Below are 15,054 nucleotides of genomic sequence, written 5' to 3' on the forward strand. Positions count from 1 at the left end.
AGACACGGGACGTGAGGCGGGGGGAGGAGGAGCCGCTCCCCGGTGCACGGAGCTACCTCAGAGCGCCTCCGCCATCATGGCCGCCCCCGGCGGGCCGGCCGGTGCGTCACTTCCGCCGCGACCCGGCGGCCGGAAGTTCCGGTGGGAGCGCGTCAGGGGGAGCCGGGAGGAGAGCGCGCGCCGGGCCCGCGGGAGAGGTGCGGGGGGGGGGCGGGAAGTACCACTGGGGGGTGGCGGGGGGGGGGGAGAGGTCAGCGGGGGCGCAGCTGCGGGGGCTCCGCGTTCACACCCCTCCCCCCCCCCCCCCCCCCGCCCGTTGTGGTTCCGGCCCCGAGTGGGTCCCGGCGCCCTCCGGCCTCGTGGTGGGCGCGGCGGGGGAGCGGTGCCGGTACCGGGGCCGCGCTCGCAGGCGGCCCTAAGGGGATCACCCCCAAAGCCCGGCTTCCTCCTCGCGGGGGAGGCCGAGCCCCGGCCCGCTTCAGGCGGGCTTTGAGGGTTTCCGGCTCCCCGGGCCTGCGGGAGAGGCCGGGGCACTTCAATAACGAGTCGGGGCCGTGGGGCCGCGCTGTTGGTGTGGGGCTGGGCTCGGGGTCCCCGGCTCAGTACGGGTACGGGGGGGGGGGCGGCTTTGGCCTCGGGGCTGCGAATCCCTTGGGAACGGGGCAGAGCCGCCGGAGCCGGGGTTGCGGGCGGGGGCTGTTCCCCGCCGGTTGCGTTGCCCCGGGAGTACACAGGAGCACGTGGGCTGCGAGCGCCGCCGGAGCCCGTTGGTCCCCGCGGTTCGGGGCCGGCACTGAACGGGGCCGGGCTGCGGGAGGAGGCGGCTGTTGCGTTGGGTGAGCCTGGCGGCGGGGTGCCGGTGGCACCGTCCCATCCGAACCCTGTGGGGATTGGGGCTTGCTGTGAGGCGGGGAGACTGGAGCGGACCCGAGGCGGGGATCGTGCTCCGTGGGGCGACGGCAGCGCTGTCACCGCGCTCTGATCGCATCAGTGCTGGGCGGTAAGCGGGGGGTCAGGGGCTGCCGCGTGGGGAGCAGGGATCTGGGCCGGACCGGGAGCGAACGCTGCCGGGTTTTGTGTCCAAAGGCGGTGTCGTGCGTGGGGACTTCAGCTCTGCCAGAGCTGCCTGCCCCGGGAGTGAGCGTGGTCTGCGAGGTGACAGCCGGACCGTGGTGCTGCAGGAGGTGGTGGTGGTGGTGGGGACAGCAGCAGTGGGGACAGCAGCCATGGGGACAGCAGCCATGGGGACAGCAGCAGTGGGGACAGCAGCCATGGGGACAGCAGCAGTGGGGACAGCAGCTTTGGGGACAGCAGCCTTGGGACAGCAGCCATGGGGACAGCAGCAGTGGGGGCAGCAGCCGTGGGACAGCAGCAGTGGGGACAGCAGCCATGGGGACAGCAGCCGTGGGACAGCAGCAGGGGGGACAGGGATGCCATCGCCTGGGGGGGGCACAGGCTCTGGGTGCCAGCACAGGGCTGGGTTCAGGCCAGCGTCTGAATGCTCTGATTTATCCCTAAACGCTCCATAAAAGAGGGCTGGCCCTTCCACTGGGGCTGTAAAGCCCGCGCTGCTGCTGCTTCCTGCTTCGTGGTGCGAGCAGATGTGGGTCAGGCTCCTCCTCGGCTCCGGGCACAGCGGGGAGGAGATGCTGAGGCTGCGCGCGGCCCGGCCACCCTCTGCCCACGCCGTTACCATCGCAGGAACAACTTTGGCTTTGAGGTGTAACAGCAAGAGCTAATTTTAACGCTCCCCACGCTCATCCCAGCTCGCACGCATCTGGTGGTGCTGCAGCAGGGGAAGTGTTTGCTGCTTCCTGCCTCTCCAGCCTTGCTGGGCCCACAACAGAGCGGGGCTGCCCCAAGGGCTTTAAACATCAAAGCCCTCCTGTAGTCTTTAATCTTCCCCTCAACGCCTGGTCCCTCTGGAGCAAAAAGCTGCCGGGGCAGGGGGAGAGGAGTTTCTTTTCCTGCCTTACCCTTGTCGCTCTGTCCTGCAGGTGCCAGTGTCTGAGTCCCTCTCGGTGTATGTGTGGTAACAACATGTCTGTCCCCCTCCTCGCTGACGCAGTGACTGTCTCAGGGGCAGAGCGGGAGACGGCCGCGGTAAGGACCAGGCTCCTCGCGTTGGCTTCTTCCCTTGTAGCAGCCTTGAGGATCACAGCTATTCCCGTGGGGCTCAGAGGAGCTGGGAGCGGAGCCGGCGATCCCTCGGCATTATGGATGTGCATCAGAGGGGATGCGGGACCAGCGAGGTCCTGTCTTGCTGGGGAAAAGGAGCTGCTCTTTGGGCTGGGCTGTTTGTTTCTGGTGCTTGCTCCAGCATGGGCTTAGCATGCGGGGAAGGCAGTGAGAGTCAGGTCTCATTTGGCTGTTTAAGCTCTCAAAGGCAAATCCCCCCAAAGAAAATCCTCTGCTCCCCGTGGCTTAGGGGTTGCCCTAACCCTGATGGGGCCCATGGGGCTGGGTTGTGTGAGACCTTGGCAAGCTCCGCTCTCCATGGTGCCATGCAGCATGTGGGATGCTCCACTGCTCCTTGGCCTGTGGCACCCCCGGAGCTGGCTCTGACAGCAGGCTCTGTGGCACAGAGATGTGCCTGTTCCTCCCCATCCATCATGCTCAAAGGTGCCGAGACACATCATTAGCATCAGGTATTGTCTGCCTGTTGGAGTCTCTTCTAGTTAGTGACTAAGCAGCCTTTTGCCTCTGCCCCGTGAGCCCGGCCCTGCCTCTCCCCCAGCTAATTCCTTTGTTTTTCTGCTTAATTTAACAGGTCATTTTCTTACATGGCCTTGGAGACACGGGGTGAGTATCCTTGGCGCCGGCTTGGGGTTTGCTGGCTGCGAGCCCTGGTGCTGCTGTAGCCAAGGGCAGCTCCGGGGGTTGTCCAGGGCTTCGAGCCTGTGCCATGCTCCAGAGCTCTGTGCATTGAATATGTATGATCCCAGCAGCCTGGCAGCACCCCCCCCCCAGGGTCTGATGTTCTGCTTTCGGGCAGGCAGATGCGTGCTGTGGTTCTCCAGTCCTTGCGAGGGCTGGCAGATGGGCAGGGACTGTGCAAGTGCATCTCTCTGATGGGCAAGGCCGCCTTAGAGGACAATGAGAGATAACAGCAGTAGCACAGGACGTTCTCCCTCCCTTCCTGCTCATGGCAGCTCCTCTGCCAGAGCTGCAGGGCTCTGTGTGCTGCCTCTGCCTTGCTGCAGGGGAGGTGCGTGCCGGGGTCCACAATGGGATTCAGGCTGCCAGGGTGGGCAGGAGCTGCTGAAATAACATCCCAACAGGGGCAGGGGAGCAGCAGCCTTGGAGAAAACCTGTCCTTGGGGAGCCCCTGACCTTCACCAGCATCCTCCTGAGTGCTGAGGCAGGCATGGACTCCCTCCTCTGCTCTGCTCTCTCCACAGGCACAGCTGGGCTGATGCGCTCTCCTCCATCCGCCTGCCCTATGTGAAATACATTTGCCCCCACGCGTAAGTGCTTGGCCTTGCTTTGGGAAGGGCTCTGGGTGGGCTCTGGCACCCGTTCATGCTGCCAGGGTTGTTTGGGGATGGGTGGCCTGTGCCCTGACCTGCCCCCGGGGCTGTGCAGTGAGGTTTGCTCTCCTGCTGTGGGCAGTTTACGCAGGGCCCCATTCTGCGGGCAGAGTGGTCCCCACAGAGCTGATGAGCACCGGAGCTGCTGCTCCGAGGCTCTTTTCTCCCTCCTCCTGTCCTCCATCTCTCCCTGGTGGCTCTAAAAGCCAAAAGCACCGGAGCTCCTCCTCCTTCCCCCTGGGCTGGGCTGGCTCTGGTGGCACTGATCTGCTGCTGGCCCTGCAGCAGGGTCACCCCGCTCCCCTTGGCTCCGCATTGCTTCTCCTGCACTTGAACTAAACCACCCAAACCGTTCCCTCTGCAGGCCCCGCATCCCTGTGACCCTCAACATGAAGATGGTGATGCCCTCGTGGTCAGTACTTGGTGTGGCAGGGGTGGGTGGGACCCTTTTTGGGGGGATGTTTTGGAGGGTGAGAGGGATGGGGGGCACTGAAGGGCCAAAATGCACCGCCCTGTGGGAGTCAGGGGGAGGGCAGAGCGCACCCAGCTCCTTCCTCCCCACACTCTGTGTTGGGATAAGTATGGGGCTGACCCTGCTGCTTCTCCCAGGTTTGACCTCATGGGGTTGACTCCGGATGCACCTGAGGATGAAGCTGGAATCAAGAAAGCTGCAGAAAACAGTAAGAAGCTTTGGGGAGGGGGAAGCACTGAGCTCCTGGGTGCCTCTCCCTCACTGGGATGGAAGCGGGTGCATTCCTTCCACCTCTCCTTCCTTTCTGTTCCCCTGTGATCCCAACCCGCTGTCTCCTTCCAGTTAAAGCAATTATCGAGCACGAGATGAAGAACGGGATCCCACCCAACCGCATCATCCTGGGGGGCTTCTCACAGGTGAGCGGGGCTGCTGGGCAGCAGGCTGAGGGTTGGGGCCCCTCCAAGAGGAGATGGGTGGTGAGGAGACAGCTGGATTCGGGGCACACCGGGGCTGCAGATCCTGGCTGGATCCCTGATGGAGCTTCTCCCCCTCCCTGCAGGGTGGTGCCTTGTCGCTGTACACGGCTCTCACTTGCCAGCACCAGCTGGCCGGCATCGTGGCGCTCAGCTGCTGGCTCCCACTGCACAAAGCCTTCCCGCAGGTACCTCGCGCTCCACACGTGTCCATAGGGAGGGCTTGGGAAGGGGGGGGGATTTTCCCATCTGGAGCTCGCTGCGGTTTGCCCAGGGATGCAGACAGAGCGCTGGCCCCGTTCCCTGCTGTGTATTCTCTCTCCTGAGCACTTCCTTCCTCGCTGCAGGCAGCAAACAACGGTGTGAACAAGGACATTGCCATCCTGCAGTGCCACGGGGAGATGGACCCCATGATCCCCGTCCGCTTCGGGGCCCTCACCGCTGAGAAGCTGAAATCTGTCGTCACCCCCACCAAGGTCCAGTTCAAAACCTACCCCGGGGTGATGCACAGTTCCTGTCCTCAGGTCAGTGCCTCGGGCAGAGAGAGGGGACGGGACCTTTGGGACTGATCCCAGCATGGTGGGTGAGGCAGGACAGGGACAATGCAGGAGAGTCCAGGAGATGTGGGATGTGTTTGTTCCTGGACTCAACGCGGGGAGGCTGCGCAGCCCTCGTGGCCCTGTGCTCGCAGTGATGGGCTCTGCTCTCTGCAGGAGATGATGGCAGTGAAGGAGTTCATCGAGAAGCTGCTGCCCCGGATCTAAGCGGAGCCAATCCAGACTGTGGCAGGGAAGGACTCTGAGGCTGCAGCTGCGGATCCTTCCCCCGTGACCTGCCCGTTGCACACGGAAGCCATGGCCCCCTCCGCACATCCCGCCTCTCCCCGTCTCCTCGCACCGCATCCTCTCCGGCCGGGGGTGCTCGTCTCTCCCTGCTGCTCTCGGAGCTGAGATTGGAGTTAAGGCGAGTCTTTGAGCGGCCTTTTCTCTCCTTCTCTCGCTCTGAGCGATTTCTGGGGGGGGTCTCCCCATCCCTTGGCTCCCCCGGGTCAGGCTCTGCGGTGTGCGGGGCCGGCACGGTGCACGTGAGCTTTTCCTCTTGGGTTTGGTTTGTTTTGTACCAGTATTAGGGGTGGGACGTGCCCCCGGTGCAGTGGGAAGTGAGGAGTGGGGTGGCTGCAGGGCAGGACCGGGACACCCTCTGCTCCCGCTCTGCCCTCAGCCCATCCCCTCCGCTCGGGCGAGTGCCGGGTTTTGGGTTGGAGCTCAGGAACCCGGGACTCTCCCATGGGGACCCCTCGAGGCTCCGCTCTGGGCTGGTACCACCGAGGGCTGCCCCACGGCCCGGGGCTGCAGCCAGGTCCGCGCAGCTCCTGCACCTCCTCGCATGGGGCCTGGCCCCTGCCCTGTCGCACACGCACACTCCCCAGCAGCCTCAGCCGTCGGCTCGGGGCAGCTCTGCCCTGCTGGAGATAATCACCTCCTCCTCCTGTTGCTTTTACAATCTCCTCCTCAGCCCCGTGCGGGGCCCGGAGCCGTCCCTGCCTCCCTCAGCCCAGCTCTGTGTCCTCAGAGCCCCAGAGCGCTGCCCTTCACAGCCAGCGTCCGAGTGGCTCTGCCACGGAGCCCGCCCGGTGCCAGCCCAATCCTTCAGTCTCTCTTGCTGCTACTTCTCCTTCCCTTTGGGCTTGGGCTGGCACGGGGAGGGGGAGGTGAGGAGAGAAGAGGCCACCGGTCCCCAGGGACGGCTCCTGGTGCAGCTGGAGGAAGCAGGTTTGCTCCCAGCCATCATCTCACCAGCATCTAATGCCGGGGTGCTGCTGCGCCCCATCCTGGGGGCTCTGTTGGCCTTTCCCTGTACAATCACAGCTTTCCTGGCTTCCCTTGCCCAGCCAGCTGGAGGCTGCAGCCCAGGCTTGGCCTCTCTCATGAGGGCCTGGCTGGGACCATCCCCACCAGCCCCCTGGGCCTTGAATGTCCCCTCCGTGGGGTGGGCTCCTGCCATCCCCTCCCATCCCACAGGGCTGAGGGCTCTTGCTGTTGAGCAGCGCTGCCCCTCTCCTCGCCTCTCCCCTGGGCTGAGCCCACGGCACTGCTGTACCCACCACACCAGAACACACCACCCAACCTGCCCCAGCCCCAGGGCCCTGCTCCCTCCTGCTGCCGGGAGGGTCCAGTCCCGTCCGGCTGCTGCAGGAGGCAGGGGTGGGGGGCTCCGTTCCAGCCGTGCCCTCCCACCTGGGACACGCAAAGCAATAACCTGCTCCGCGGAGCATCGGCTCCGTCAGACCCAGCCTTGGTTGGTTTCCGGGGTTGTTTTGGGTTGGGGTGGGTTTTCCTTTCCTTCCCCCTTTAGGAAGTCTTAAACCAGCAAACGCACTGCTGGTGGCGGGGGGAGCTCGGCTCTTCCCTTGCTTGGGGTCCGGTCCTGCTGCTGCTTCTACTTTGGTTTAACGCTGCTGCGTCCTCCCCTCCTGTGCTGGGAGGGTGCGAGGGGCTGGGACGGGGCCGCAGCTCCCCGCAGGGTACCCGAGGGCTGGCGCATGGATGGGTGGGTGGGTGGATGGATGGATGCACTGACCAATGTGACTGTGAACCAGAGCCGTGCGTGGCACGGGGGCCCAGGCCCCGTGGCCATCCCTGGGCACAGCACGGTGGCCACGCTGGCCCCTGGGCAGAGCATTCCTGCTGGTTCCCCCTCCCATGCGGAGGACGCGGGAGGGAGAACAGCTCCTCGCCATTCCTCAGTGCAGCTCTTTTCTTTTCTTCTTTTCTTCTCTCTTTTTTTTTTTGTCTTCCTCGTCCACGTTTGGGGGTTTTTGTGTGTGTTCCACAGCGTCACAAACAAGGTGAAATAAATGGTGAACCTCTCCCAGAGCTGCGCTGGCGTCGCTCGTGGCCCCTCCGGCGCCAGGCCCCCGGCTGCTGGTTCTGCCGCGTTGGGAAGCAGGGAAGTTTTATTTTCCACCAGCTCAAAAGCTCCATTCATAACTTAGGAACATAAATTACGGAGCCAAGGGGCAGCAGCACCGCCGCTCCCGCTGCGGGTGGGGGCACCCGGGATCAATAGGAGCAATGTTGGGCAGCCTTTGGCAATGGGATTGTGGAAGTGGCCGCCCCAGGCAATGTGGAAGCAAAGGAGGCCCCAGCCCAGTCTCATGGCAGCAGGGGGGCTGTGTGCAGCACAGCTGGGCCCAGGGCTTATGGCTGGGGCTCCTCTGGAGCACAGGGTTTGTCCCCAAAACCACACTGGGGACAGAAAGAGGCACAGGTCTGGGGGGAGCTCCTGGCAGCCATCAGGGCCTTGCCCCTGGGGAGCTGGGCTTGGGATATGCTTGGTCCCTGTAGATGTTGGGGATCAAGGGGGTTCCTGGGGCTTAGGCCATGAGGTAGGTGCTCAGCACCCTCCCCGTACCCAGGGCAGGGGGCAATGGGAGCCCTGGTCTCCCCCTTAAGCCAGGGACAGCCCCTGCCCCCTGAGCTGGGCGGGTTGGGTGCAGCAGGGGAGGGGTGGTTCAGGTCCCTGCTAGGGTGGGCACCGGCCCCTGTGCAGTCCCACCAGGGGTTTCTGTGCCCTGGGTGCCAAAGCAGGGCCCTGGCTGCGTTTTCCCTTGTGTTTCTGCTCTGAGATGCGAAGGACCTGGGGGAGTGGGGAGGGTGAGGAGTGGAGAGGCTGGGGCTGCCCCACGCCAGAGGCAGGAGGGGAGCTGGAATCGCACCCAGGGTGATCACAGCCTCACTGGGGAGCAGCCCAGGGGCCATGGCTCAGTTCTTGCTGAAGCCTGTGGGATTCTGCAGCTGCCACCGCCACAGGTCCTCACCTGCAATAGGGAGAGCCAGGGTCAGGGGGGTAGGAGAGGAGCAGCAGCTGGCACAGGGCAGGAAGGGGCTGGGGATGCTCTTACACATCTTGTCCAGGCCAAAGGCAGCTTTCCAGCCCAGCTCACGCTCGGCCAGCGTGGGGTCAGCGTAGCAGGAGGCCACGTCCCCCTCGCGCCGGGCCGTGATCCTGTACCTGATCTGCAGCGAGAGCAGCGCCAAGGGGCTCAGTGGAGGGGATGGATCTGAGCCCCAGGAGCTGAAGGAGCGGTGCCTGGTGCTGCTGGGGCACTGAGGGCTTCCTGTGCCTGTGGCCCTGCAGGCGCAGGTCAGACCTTACCTCCCTCCCTGAGGCTCTCTCCATGGCCTGGACCATCTGCAGGACAGAGTAGCCGGTGCCTGTGCCCAGATTGTAGATCTGGAAGGAGGAGAAGACATGGGTCAGCTGCTTAGCACCCCTAGGGCCCAGCCCCACAGCCCTGACCGCCCCCGGTACCTTGCAGCCGCAGTTCTCCTTGAGCTTCTTCAAAGCAGCGATATGGCCCTTGGCCAAGTCCACGACGTGGATGTAATCCCTGACGCCTGCGGGGATGCAGAGGCTGAGGGCAAAGCTCTCCTGCCCAAAGGGGTGCAGCCAGGCTGGGCAGGGAGCTCCTGGGGCCTCTCTGCTCCATCCATACCCGTTCCATCATCCGTCTTGTAGTCATTCCCGAATACGTTCAGGAATTCCCGGCGCCCCACAGCCACCTGCACAGAGGGGCAAGACCAGGAGAGCCCCGTCAGCCTCTGCCCCACACAGGCACCACGAGCCATGGGGTCCCTGACGGCTGCAGCGGGGCAGTACCTGCGCCACGTAGGGCATGAGGTTGTTGGGGATCCCCTGAGGATCTTCTCCGATCAGGCCTGACTCGTGGGCACCAATGGGGTTGAAATAGCGCAGGAGAACGGCGTTCCAGTCCTGGGGAGAGAGAGAGGCACAAGAGGGATACATCCAGCTCCGGGGGAGACACATCCATCCCGTACGCAGTGCCTGGTCATCCCAGCGTGCTCCAGTGGGCAGAGCTCAGCTCCCAGCCCTGCGCACCCAGGGGTGGCTCCGCACCTTCTCTGCTTGGCAGAGATCTCGAATCATCTCCTCGATGAAGTACTTGGATTTGCCATAGGGGTTGGTGCAGCCTCCAGCTGGGTGCTTCTCATCCAGGGGCAGGTACTTGGGGTCTCCGTAGACGGTGGCAGAGCTGCTGAACACCAGGTTCCTCACGCCGTGGGCTTTCATGGCCTGAGGAGCGGGGAGCAGCCACTGCTGAGCCAGCGAGCTCCATATCCCGGCTCAGCCCCTCCCGAGCAGGATTGCACCCAGCACCACATAGAATCATAGAACAGTTAAGGTTGGAAAGGACCTTAAGATCATCCAGTTCCAACCCCCCTGCCATGGGCACGGACACCTCACACTAAACCAGGTCACCCAAGGCTCTGTCCAACCTGGCCTTGAACACTGCCAGGGATGGAGCATTCTCAACTTCCCTGGGCAACCCATTCCAGTGCCTCAGCACCCTCACAGGGAAGAGCTTCCTTAGATCCAATCTAAACTTCTCCTGCTTCAGTTTTAACCCATCACCCCTTGTCCTATCCCTACAGTCCCTAATGAAGAGTCCCTCCCCAGCATCCCTATAGCCCCCTTCAGACACTGGAAGCTGCTCTGAGGTCTCCACGCAGCTTCTCTTCTCCAGGCTGCACAACCCCAACCACTCTGCCTCCTGGCTCCAGGCACCTCCAGCAGCCGGATGGTCCCGGTGAGGTTCACTCTGTAGTACTCCAGCGGCTTCTGCACTGACTCCCCCACTGCCTTCAGCCCCGCAAAGTGCATCACGGCCGAGAAGCGGTGCTGCCACGGGACAAAGAGCTTGGTGTTAGCAGGAGGCAGGAGCTCAGGGCAGAAAGCAGCCACAAGCCCCCCCAGCCAGCCCTTGTCCTCTCCATGGCCAGGGGGAGCATTTGCTGCTCCCAGCATCTCCCCAGCGCTCTCTTCCCCACCCAGCTCCTGCCTTCCAGCCCCAGCACAAACCCCTCGGAGCCCTCCTTGGGGCTCTCGCTCTCACCTTGCTGAAGAGCTCCTGCAGCGCTGCCCCATCGGTGATGTCCATCTCCTGGAAGAGGATGGGCTGGCGCAGGAGCTGCTGCACCCGCCGGAGGCTCTCGGGGAGCGCATCTGCCCCTGGGCACAGGGAAAGGAGCGAGGCGCTGGGGTAGCTGGAACACCCCCAGCACAGGCGGAGAGGGGCCGAGCCCCTGGCATGGGATGGGATGGGATGGGAGGAAGGCGCTCGGTACCTCGGATGGCGTTGTGGAAGTTGTCTATGACCACGGGGACGTAGCCAGCCTGCACCAGCTCCAGCACGCAGTGGCTGCCGATGTAGCCAGCGCCGCCGGTCACCAGGATCTTCTCTGCCATGGCTCCCTGGGAGGGAGGGCCCTTCAGTGGAAGGGGGAACACGAAGCCCCTGGGAGGGGAAGGGCCGGGGAGGACGTGGTCAGCGCCGCATCAGCCCTGCGTGCACCAGGACATCCGGGCAGGGCAGGAGCGCACCGTGCGGCACCGCTCGCACCTCCCGCACAGGCAGGGTGCGGCTGACACGTGTCACGGGCCGGGGGAACCCCTCCTTCTTCCTTGTTAATTCCAGCCGGGATCCTGCAGGACCCGCGTCCTGCAGCGCAAATCCCTCGGGATCCGTCCCAGAGCGCGAGGGGAAGGACCCGTCCGACAGCGGCGATGGGGGGGCTGTGCTCGGGGGTGCCAGCTCTGCCCCTTCCCACTCAAATCCCCCCTTCCCACCGACCCGACCCGACCCTCCCAGCACCGGCTCCATCCCAACCCCAGACTCCCAGGACGGCGGCACCGGGTCCCTGCAGACCGCAGGGCCGCCAGGCCCCAGGCGAGAAGCGAGCCCCTGGAGCGTGGGGACGGGGCAGAGCCCCCGTTATCACCCGGTGATGGCTCCAACCCCTGCCGGAGCCGCACCGAGACCCAAAGGCGCCCCGCGGCGCTGCCCTGCCCGGGGGTTACCCGAGGGGCCGGGCCCGCAGCTCAGGGGCTGCACTCACCTCAGCGGCCCGGGGTCTCGGGTCCCTGCTGCGGGGGGGGTCGGGTCGGGCCCGGCCGCTCTCCCTCTCCCGCCGCTGCCACCGCTCCGGTCCTGCCCCGCTCCCGGTGCGGCCCCTTTAAGGCCCGGCCGCGAGCCCCGCCCCGCCGGTGCCACGCGCGCCGCTCTCCCATGGAAACGCGTCACCGGCGCTACGGGGCGGCAGAGGGGACACGAGAGACACGGGGCGCGCATGCGCGGGGGGCGGTGTAGTGAGGGGAGGGGGGCTCAGAGGAGGTAAGGGGCGGGGCCAGCAAAGTACGGAGCACGTGTGTATGCATAGAACACGTGTGTGTGCATAGAACGCGTGTGTGTGCATAGAACGCGTGTGTGCATAGAATGCGTGTGTGCACAGCACGTGTGTGCAAAGAACGTGTGTGTGCATAGAACGCGTGTGTGCATAGAACATGTGTGTGCACAGAACACGTGTGTGCATAGAACACGTGTGTGCATAGAACACGTGTGTACACAGAACATGTGTGTGCACAGAACATGTGTGTGCATAGAACGCGTGTGTGCATAGAACGCGTGTGTGCACAGCACACGTGTGTGCACAGCACATATGTGTGCATAGAACATGTGTGTGCATAGAATGCGTGTGTGCATAGAACACACCTGTGCACAGAACATGTGTGCACAGAACACGTGTGTGCATAGAACATGTGTGTGCACAGAACACACACGTGCACAGAACATATACAGGTGTGCACAGAACATACACATAAGCACAGAACATACACGTGCACAGAACACACACAGCTGTGCACAGGACACACATGCACAGAACATGTGTGTTCCACACTGCCCCAGCCCAGGGTGAATGGAAAAGGCACCAAACCAGCAGCAAAAGCTCCTTAGCTCATTTAATTCTACTCAATTTCTAACAGTTTAGAATATTAAATAAGGTGTTCATTACTCCCGGTAGTTAGAAGTACCTTACAACAGATACAGCCCATTACGACAGCCCCTAAACACTAAGGCAGAAGGTCCAAGGCTGCCCCTGGCACCTGAATGAGGAAGGGGAGTCCTTTGGTTTCAGCCTTAGCATCTGTAGTGAGGAGAGAGAAGGGAAGAGAGGTCGAGCCTGACCTGGAGACCGGCTCTAATGGCAAAAGCTGTGCTTTATCCCCTGCTGGTAGCATGACGGCAACACACTCTCAAGGCAGAAGTCACCAGACCCTGTTCTGAGCTGGTGCTGGAGACCACAGCTCCCAGGCACGGGTTGTGGCTCCCTCAGCCCACCGCATCCTCCCTTCCCTAAGGCAGATGGCTGATGGCATCAAGGTTGCACACAGTAGTCCTGGGGTTTGTTTCTTCTCATTTCGTCACTGATTCTGGTGGATTACGCATTTCCTCCCAAGCACTGAGTCTGGAAAGGGCACCCATGATCAGAGGGGAAACCCAGCCAGCCTGGATCCTTGCTTTCTTCTTGGTCCAAGGAGAAACTCCATTTGGTATCACAGTCTGCAAGAGGCCTGGGACACTTTGGAATTGGTTCGTCTGTTGAGAGCATTGCAAATAAACGTGCCCGCATCCATCAGCTTCTGCAGATCCACACCCTTTATGGGAAGAAAGACAGGACACTCCTTAGCACCAGCTCTGCCAGTCACACTGCCCCATAACAGACCAGCAGGGGTGAAGGGGCCCCAGTGGGTGCTTTCACAAGGCCCTGGGTGCCTGCTGCTCACTGGTGTGACTCAGACAGTGAGGGTGAAATCAAACGCGCTGGAAAAGGGCGGAGGAGTGGGCTTGGCATGGCACAACAAGGCCCCCACCAGACCCAGAGGGATCCTCCGTAGCTCTACCCGCTTCGCTCAGGCTCCCTGGGTCACATTCTGCACCCCTGCTGAAGCCCAAGCAGAGCCACGGTGCGAGGGGCTCAGCTGCTGCAGGCTGGTGCTTACCGTGTGGATGCCCAGCCCGTGCAGCATGTACACCAAGTCCTCCGTGGCAACGTTTCCCGATGCTCCTTGGGCATAGGGGCAGCCTCCAAGGCCAGCAACGGAAGCATCAACCACGCTCACACCCATCTGCAAATGACCCCACCATCAGTAAACCCTTAAACAATGAACTGTGCCTCATCCTACCCCTCAAATCCACAGCTTACAGCAAGCACAAAACAAATCCACAGCTTACAGCAAGCACAAAACCGAGCCCCAAATAAACATGGAAAAATGCAACACTCCAAGCAAGGATCTTACCTGAAGTGCTACCAAGATGTTGGCAAGAGCCTGCCCGTAGGTATCGTGGCAGTGAACAGCCAGAGCCCCAACTGGCACCTCCTTCATGACAGCTGTCAGCATCTCCTTCATGCTCCCCGGGGTCCCAATGCCAATGGTGTCACCGAGGGAAATCTCATAGCATCCCATGGAGTACATCTTCTTCGAGACCTGTCCAAAAGCCAAGGTGTTTACTGAGAAGGCAGCCTGGTCATCCCATTCCCCAAAGAGGGACACTGGCTGTACACAGGGATCAGCGCACGCTTCCCTGGAACGCAGCACCATGGGGACTCTTCTCCAGGATCAAACATCTCCGGGTCCCCACAGCTCCCTGAATTCCCATCCATTCCAGCTCCACTCAGCCCTCCCCACCGTGGTGGCAGCTCCCTGTAGCCTTCCCCAGTCTCCCCTCAGTCCAGTTCAATGGCTGGACACCATTTAACCCTCAGTGTCCAAGTCAGTTCCATAAAAGCGAGACAAACCCCACCCAGCCGATGAACTCACCTCTGCAACTTTAGCTGCAGAAATCTTCCCCTCGTAGGGACAGCCAAGGACACAGGAAACGTATCTGTGGTTAAAAAATACACCCTTAGCTAGAGAACTGTAGTGAGATTGTACCGGCCAGGTCAGGCAGGGCTCGTGCTGCACCTCACATGCTCCATACAACGGAAGAATTCATTTCCTATTCCAAAAGCCAGGGTGTTATGTGACTGTTCCCACACCAATGCTTCTCCATGCACTGAGCTCCCATGTCCTGCACCCATCCCAGTAGAGAGACACCCCCCAAAACCAGGTAAAACTGAAAAGCAATCCCCCTGCACTGCCCAGGCCAGCTCCACAGGGAGGAAGCAGGGCAGTTACATCTCTGTCTGCAGCAGGAATCCCTCACCCACGGACAGGAATGTTGGCTGCTCTCGCTGCTGCCATCACTTCACTGAACCGCTCCAGACTCTCATCTATGGAGCAGTTGATGTTCTTCTTGGTGAAGAGCTCAGATGCTGCCCCAAAGATGGACACTTCTTTGGCTCCCGCTGCCACCTGCCAGCAGAAAGCACAACTTCAAGTGAGCTGATTTCTCTTGCAAGGGGAAGGACAAACACAACTGCAATGCTCCCATTCTATCAAAAAGTCTCCCCCACTTTCCTCCTGAATAACCCAGTTCTTTCCTCAGTTCATTCTACAGCAAAACCATGATGAGATCCAAGTCTCACATCAAAGAAGTGTAAGCTTACAGAGTCAGCAGTAAAGCTGGGTGTAGTCAGGAGTGCTGTGGGACGTGCAGGTAAGACTGACAGCACCACTGCCAATTCAAACAGGTGTCTTTTTAACAACAGAAGATGTTTGAAGGTCTTTTCTATTATAGACTCATGAATAGTTAGGGATGGAAAGGACCTTAAGATCC

General features: G+C 61.9%; 3 protein-coding genes across 6 annotated transcripts in view; 1 reads left to right on the plus strand and 2 right to left on the minus strand.

Moving 5' to 3' along the window:
• HMGCL (3-hydroxy-3-methylglutaryl-CoA lyase) overlaps positions 1 to 15,054 on the minus strand; it is a 74,401-nt gene that overhangs the window by 57,952 nt on the left and 1,395 nt on the right. For 2 of the 4 annotated variants that reach the window (XM_061480379.1, XM_061480380.1), the window contains exons 5-9: positions 14,542 to 14,690; positions 14,157 to 14,220; positions 13,635 to 13,823; positions 13,338 to 13,463; positions 12,280 to 12,992 (exon numbers count right to left, since the gene is read on the minus strand). In XM_061480379.1, coding sequence (XP_061336363.1) covers positions 12,891 to 12,992; positions 13,338 to 13,463; positions 13,635 to 13,823; positions 14,157 to 14,220; positions 14,542 to 14,690 — 630 coding nt within the window. In that variant the 3' untranslated portion in view covers positions 12,280 to 12,890. Of the gene's footprint in view, positions 1 to 12,279; positions 12,993 to 13,337; positions 13,464 to 13,562; positions 13,824 to 14,156; positions 14,221 to 14,537; positions 14,691 to 15,054 lie in introns of those variants that run through there. The other 2 variants (XM_061480381.1, XM_061480383.1) reach the window with 2 other exon arrangements.
• LYPLA2 (lysophospholipase 2) lies at positions 97 to 5,704 on the plus strand. Its single transcript, XM_061440889.1, has 10 exons — positions 97 to 197; positions 1,998 to 2,103; positions 2,771 to 2,802; positions 3,402 to 3,467; positions 3,895 to 3,942; positions 4,140 to 4,210; positions 4,345 to 4,418; positions 4,562 to 4,663; positions 4,823 to 4,999; positions 5,189 to 5,704. The coding sequence occupies exons 2-10, from the start codon at positions 2,026 to 2,028 to the stop codon at positions 5,237 to 5,239; spliced, it is 699 nt and encodes a 232-aa protein (XP_061296873.1). The 5' UTR covers positions 97 to 197; positions 1,998 to 2,025; the 3' UTR covers positions 5,240 to 5,704.
• On the minus strand, positions 8,216 to 10,766 carry GALE (UDP-galactose-4-epimerase). Its single transcript, XM_061440887.1, has 10 exons — positions 10,625 to 10,766; positions 10,393 to 10,508; positions 10,065 to 10,178; positions 9,396 to 9,572; positions 9,138 to 9,251; positions 8,974 to 9,040; positions 8,790 to 8,875; positions 8,634 to 8,711; positions 8,380 to 8,494; positions 8,216 to 8,295 (listed from the first exon to the last, which is right to left on the minus strand). Exons 1-10 carry the CDS (start codon positions 10,743 to 10,745, stop codon positions 8,240 to 8,242), a joined length of 1,044 nt encoding a protein of 347 aa, XP_061296871.1. The 5' UTR covers positions 10,746 to 10,766; the 3' UTR covers positions 8,216 to 8,239.

This window comes from Pezoporus flaviventris, unplaced genomic scaffold (assembly GCF_033815535.1).
Source record: "Pezoporus flaviventris isolate CSIRO_AGI_PZ_B2104156 unplaced genomic scaffold, CSIRO_AGI_Pfla_v1 ptg000176l, whole genome shotgun sequence".
NCBI lineage: Eukaryota > Metazoa > Chordata > Aves > Psittaciformes > Psittacidae > Pezoporus > Pezoporus flaviventris.

Excerpts from the sequence above, each read along its gene's own strand:
- GALE (XM_061440887.1), bottom strand. The coding sequence starts at position 10,745 with ATGGCAGAGAAGATCCTGGTGACCGGCGGCGCTGGCTACATCGGCAGC. Across the intron at positions 9,573-10,064 it reads GGACCATCCGGCTGCTGGAG|GCCATGAAAGCCCACGGCGT; the intron begins GTGCCTGGAGCC and ends CCCGCTCCTCAG. Across the intron at positions 9,252-9,395 it reads ATCTCTGCCAAGCAGAGAAG|GACTGGAACGCCGTTCTCCT; the intron begins GTGCGGAGCCAC and ends CTCTCTCCCCAG.
- LYPLA2 (XM_061440889.1), top strand. The coding sequence starts at position 2,026 with ATGTGTGGTAACAACATGTCTGTCCCCCTCCTCGCTGACGCAGTGACT. Across the intron at positions 3,468-3,894 it reads AAATACATTTGCCCCCACGC|GCCCCGCATCCCTGTGACCC; the intron begins GTAAGTGCTTGG and ends TTCCCTCTGCAG. Across the intron at positions 3,943-4,139 it reads AAGATGGTGATGCCCTCGTG|GTTTGACCTCATGGGGTTGA; the intron begins GTCAGTACTTGG and ends TGCTTCTCCCAG.